This window comes from Ptychodera flava, chromosome 20 (genome assembly GCF_041260155.1).
Source record: "Ptychodera flava strain L36383 chromosome 20, AS_Pfla_20210202, whole genome shotgun sequence".
Taxonomy (NCBI): Eukaryota; Metazoa; Hemichordata; class Enteropneusta; family Ptychoderidae; genus Ptychodera; species Ptychodera flava.
In genome coordinates this window covers 10983721-10989803 of record NC_091947.1, presented here as the reverse complement: position 1 = coordinate 10989803, position 6083 = coordinate 10983721, and the positions used below count along the sequence as shown (strand labels likewise).

At 39.8% G+C, this 6083-nt stretch overlaps 1 protein-coding gene across 1 annotated transcript; it reads right to left on the bottom strand.

The window, feature by feature from the left end:
- Window positions 1-240: 240 nt before the first annotated feature.
- On the bottom strand, window positions 241-5058 carry LOC139120014 (ran GTPase-activating protein 1-like). Its single transcript, XM_070684007.1, has one exon. It carries the CDS (start codon window positions 4910-4912, stop codon window positions 3692-3694), a length of 1221 nt encoding a protein of 406 aa, XP_070540108.1. The 5' UTR covers window positions 4913-5058; the 3' UTR covers window positions 241-3691.
- Between the last annotated feature and the right edge of the window lie 1025 nt (window positions 5059-6083).

The window sequence follows — 6083 nt, the reverse complement described above, 5'->3', positions numbered from 1 at the left end:
CTTGCTCATGGACAGTAGAAGACGTTCCTAACTTGACTTAATGAGTTCTGAAATCTTACAAGCTGGAGAGCAAACTGATTTTACATAGACAATGACATCTTGCATCGGCAAAAACTGTCACTCAAATTTTGGGATAAGCCCTGCTCTGTTTCACATCAACGCTCTTTCCTTTTGCAATCACAGTCAGGACTGTTTCAACGTTCAACATCTCAAATACCATAGCAACACATGTCAACAGAATATTATTGTAAGCACAAGTTTATTCTATGCATAGTAGTACAGAGGGACAGACATTTACACAGGTAAAACCCAAACAAAGCTTTGAAAGGATTTGGTAAAATTCTATTACCACCCATGTCTGAATATTAAAATGCCACACTTGTAACCTGTTCAGTGTTCACCCAAATTCCCTGTGAACAGGTCTGAAATCGCCATTGATAGCAATGGGTTTTGGGCTAAAACATGGTGGTGAAAGGGTTAAACTAAGAAGAATTTGCATAAAGTTGGTACATCAAGCAGCAGCCAAAATGAGAGAAAACTAAAATTTTTACAAGGAAAAGTCACAGTGTAAAATATATTAGATAATGCTGACTTTAAAAGAGGCAGCCCTCAATCCCTGGTTCTTGCATAAATGCCTTTCAACTTGTGCTATTTACATGATTTCAGGCCATTTATATTGAAAATTGTGCCAAGTTAATCAATTTGTTTCGGTGATATAGCTGACAAAAACCCTGCCACTTTAAAAAGTGTTGTTCTAAAGTGTACTGACAAAGGCATAGATTTAAATGGAGAATATTTTGCTCCTAAATTGATACACATCTGTCAAAATTTGAAAGGAATAATGAATGCATAGTCTATACATTGGTAAAAGATATCAGCTTAGACAGAAACCACATCAACAGAATATACTAAGTGCCTATAGCTTTAACTTTTCACGATTTTTTTAACCGCTTTATTTGTATGTCAAGTTTAAGTTCTTGTGATACTCTCCAAAGCATGTTGAGACACAAACTATTTAGCTTGCCAATACAGCATAAATATATGTAGAATGCACTGTTATTGTTTACATTTGAATCCCAGTCCCGACCAGAATTCACTCATCAACAATAACAAGGCAATCTACACATGTACAGGCTGATATAAAGCTGAATACTGTGTATATCAACATGCTTTTGGGAACAGAACAGGAAACTGTAGTTTCCAGCCTAAATAGTGACAATATCATTAGTTACAGCTACTGGCCCTTTTAAGTAAAACATGTTTTGAAAACCGTACAAGAATATTGCCAGACATAAGTCGAAACCATTTGGGTAAAAGCAAATCTAGACATCTTATGTACACACACGACAATACTAAAGAACAGAATGTCAAAATTCTAGTTGAGGCCAAAAACAAACTTAGCTGGGATTTTGTGACCTTGCATAAAATTCATTAACCTCTAAAATTCTCAAAAAATTTGAAATTCCAGGACAAGTACATGTACAAGCTGCCTAATCATTTACAATTATTATCTGCAAGGCTGGTGTTACTAGATTCTTTGTTTTGTGTCCCTGTGCGTGTAGTGTTTTTGAGCTTCGCAGGATAAAAAAAGTGTATTTTCTGCCTGCAAATCTCTGTTTAAAATTTCTGTAAAATGTACTTTAAATGCATGCATCATGCAGAATGTCAAAATTGTAGTGTAAATTATGGAGGAGAAGTTTCGGTTTTGAATCTTGAAAGGGTACCCATAGTACATGGAAACAATCAGGTGCTTGCATTTTTAAAATTTTCAAATTTTTACTTCTGACTGGATGCAAAACAAGGAATTTAATTACTCTGACCTAATTTGAGAAAACAAGAGAAAAAATGAATGATGAACGTGTATGTTTCATCTACCTGTTGACCTTGGTAATGAACATTAGGAAAGGAATTTCGCTGTGTACAATGAGACTCCGGGACTACATTCAGGGATTTTTAGTTAGTTTCTATTGGCCTGTCACAGTACACAATGTCAGTCCATTTCTCTCCTTTTTGTTATGCAGCATAAAAGCTGAATGCATTTTTTTTCCTAATCTCATAAGCTGATGAACCATTACATCATAGATATGTTGGAAACCTATAATTTTCAAAAGCATGGTGGGTGAAGCTTTGTAAGATTCATCACCTCAATACATTCTCCGAGTGAGCACCCTCTGGCCACACATTGTTCAGTCTACTCTGGGGTGTTGAATTACTTCTATTCTGTACAGTCACAATGCTAAAAGACAAATTGAACTCTTGAATATACTATTGAATAAAGATGCCTAAAGACCATTCCTTCAGAAGTAGACAAAGCCATACATATGCCCAAAAATACTAAAAGTATACATATAAAATACAAACTTCCTATTTCTCTCTTTTAAAATCATACATGCACACATTAAAAAGGACATGTGGCTGAGCTAAAACAGATTCAAGACCACTGCGACATGATCATGACACCTGGTGCACAATATTTCATTTACAGCTAATATTACACAGCTTTGTATGAACCCTGCAATACATACAGGTCCACTTTGCCAGTTGTACAACAGTTATTACCTCTGGACATTTGCAAATCAGAAACTCCCCCCCCCCCCCCCCCACACACACACAAACTGTAGCCCTCAGTCTAAGTGACAAATAGCCCAGGGATAGATTCAACACAAACTGATTGGTGTTACATGTGGGTCAACTGGAGCAGTTACTCTAGATATTTAAAAATTAGACCCTTACCCTAACCCCAACCCAATCCTGATCTGTGTGGTAAGTGTCAAGTGGGGTAAGTGTCCTAAACACTACTTTGGCAGTGAGGACAATGTTTGAACAAAAAACCAACACAGAAAGGTGTTGTAAGTGATGTGAAGTAACTACTCAACTTGACAATTGATGGTTTGTTCATGGGAGATTAAAAGTCCTACATAACTAATCTATTCTGTATGGCATTGTATGACTTGCACTGCTTGTGAAATCTGGACATAGCCAGTAACGGATGGAATTGTACCCAGTACTTTTTCACTTGAGTTTGATCCATGACAGGAACTGAGGGAATTGAAGCAGCACTGAAAAAAAGCACACTTTAATTGAGAGGACAGCACACTAACACGATCCGACAAACAAGCAGGCGACTCTGACAAAAACAGTTGTTTGTGGTACGCCTTGATACAGCAAAGAGTAAAATCTAATGTACAAAAAGTTGTGCGTTAAAAAACTGTGATCACTGTCTACAATGATATTGATAGAGGCACAGATCATTACGGAATCTATATGTAGTGTTTCTTGAGTTTGCCGGGTAAAATTTACAAGGAAAGCTGAACGAGCCCTCTCATCATGTTGATAAGACACACATCTATTTTATACAAGCATTATCTACGGCCTTTTTAAAATCACACGAGGTAACATGACAAGTATTAAAATTAGGTACAAACATTCTCTTCTCATAAAAACCATAGTGTTTGCCTCCAGCAGCAACAAAATAAAATTTACAAATCTTGACTGTTTCTGGACAAACTGCAATTCTACACACTTTCCAAATGCTGCTGGCTCAATGCTGTGATCCTTAGCACACAAAGATTTAAGCCAGGGTCACCGGCAGAAATTCATGCTGGAGCTTCAACTTCATCATCAACGCCTGCTTTGTTACGTATCTTTACTGTAGCAAACATTCAAGTTCAACAGGTAGGAGTGATACTTTTCAAGACCGAGGTGACAGCGCGGTTCCTTGTATACACATTGCTGGATCATCCAATAATTCTCCCGATTCATCATCCGAACCATCCCTCTCCTCCCCATCACCATCTTCATCATCATTATCATCATCATCTCCTTCATCATCACTCAGTGATCCAAGACATTCAAGTTTACCATTGTTTTCAAGAACCCCTTTCACAAGTTCTACACCTTCTTCTCCAAAGCAGTTTCCGTTCAAATCCAAGCTCTTTAATTCAGTTTTGTCCTGCATACTCTCTGAGACGGCCTTCGCTGCGTCTTTGTTGATTTCCCCAAAGGACAGGTTTAGTTCTCTCAGTTTCAGCACGCCATTCTTCAACGATTCAGCGATTGCCATGGCCCCTCCGGAGCGAACGAGACAGTCTCCAAAATTTATCACTTCTAAGTCTGGCAGCTTGCCGATTGCACGGGCCATTGCTTTGGCTCCCTTATCCGTAAATGTGTTATCGTTCAAGTTCACAACCCGCAACTGGCTATTTTCAGCACACGCGCCTGCAAGGGCCTCGATTCCTGCATGGTTTATTCCATTCTGTGGCATTTCTATCACTTGCAAAGTTCCTATCGTCTTGAACGCTGAGGCCAGTGCAGACGCTCCCTCGTCCTCAAGCCTGTTTCTACCGGCGACAAAAACGTGTAGAGCCAATGGTCGGCCAACAGCCCTACTTTTCTCATGACATTCCTTCAGAGAACTCGCAAGAATTTTACCACCTTCGATACCGAGTCCATTGTTGTTAAACCTGAGAATCTTTAGGGAGTATCCGGCGTCACTCTTTAAGAGTTGCGAGCAGGCTTTAACTCCATCTGGACCAAAGGCATTGTCACTGAGGTCAAGTTCAACAAGATGGGCTTTTGCCTTGATGATGGCGCCCCCTAATTTTTCCAAGGACGGTGGTATCTCAGATCTCAACCTACCAGTGAACATGTCGCTCCATTTTGCCCTCCGAAGTCCAGGCTTAGCTTCAAGTGCCCTTGCAATCGCTCCTGCAGCGTCAACACCGACCGTGTTCCCTTCCAACACTAACGACTGCAAATTGTGACTGTCCGAAATGGCTTTGACGATCTCATCGGCGTCTTCCGCTTTATCAAGTTTCAAAGCCTTACCCGCGAAGGAAACTTCTGCTGCTTCATCGTCTAGCGTTATCTTTGCAAGTAAGTCAGCAACATCAGGTCCCTTGTCGTTCGCCATCGCTGCCGCTGAAGTTGAAGAAAAATCCGCTGTACCGTGTGATGCCGACTGGCCCTGGTAAAGTGTGGCGAGCGTGTGGGTGGGCTTACAACTTTAGGATTTCAAGTCGAGAGGGAAAATGGCGGTGCATTATTCAAAGAATACCCGGATGTTGACCGGCTTTCAGGTTACCCGCGGTAACAGTGGGTCATAATATTACGTTGCAATGACAACACAGGATGGCGTAAAGTCCAGTGGCAGTGATAGCAGGGAGAGGCAAGGCGATTGATATAGGTAATATAATTCAATTCAGATAAAGATCAGAAAAATCTCAATCTAGATTTCACATAGCATTGATGATAAATCAGCACACTACAGAACGATAATTGCTCTAGGCTTGACTTCCCTCCTGCCTGTGACAGAAACTTTCAAAAATCCAAAAGTAAGCTATCCCTGACCGTTTCTACTTTTACTTTACTATTGCAGTGATATATCATGGGGAAAATATAAAATTTTCCGGCTAGGCGGCGCTTAATGGTTGTTTTCGGATAATAGACCACCTGGTCTAGGGAGGAGAAGGTCGCAACTACATAAATAGGGCTAAATCTGGGATGTCTGGGCCAAAACTATTTTAATTAAAGTTCAGCCATGCTTATTTCTTTTAAATGATAATCATTTGCACATTGACCTGAACAGGGGTGTAAATTTGAAGAAATAAAATGCATGTTGACGACCAAAAAATATTCATTCTGGCATCCTTACCACCCCTCCCAAGCTCTAACGGTCCTTCCTAAAGCAAACCCATTGTTAAAGATGGGGAGAATACGTATATTGTATTTATCATTCGAATACTGAACAAAGGTATAAACTTTCCTTCTTACTTATGACTAGGAAATCGTCATGATTATGGAAAGCTTTTCACGAAAATATAGTACACTTCAATCAATGAATGTCCTGTAGTCGTTTACCAGAACAATATTTTAAAAGTGATCTGAATTGCCGTAGACAACTGTGCCCCAATTCTTAGGAAAAGGTAAGCATATTCTTGGAAATGTTACACCTCTCTCTCTCTCTCTCTCTCTCTCTCTCTCTCTCTCTCTCTCTCTCTCTCTCTCTCATAGCTTACACTTTCTCCTTTTCGTTGTGAACATGATTATACGCGCTTCATTTCCGTGAGATCTTTGCCATCTGT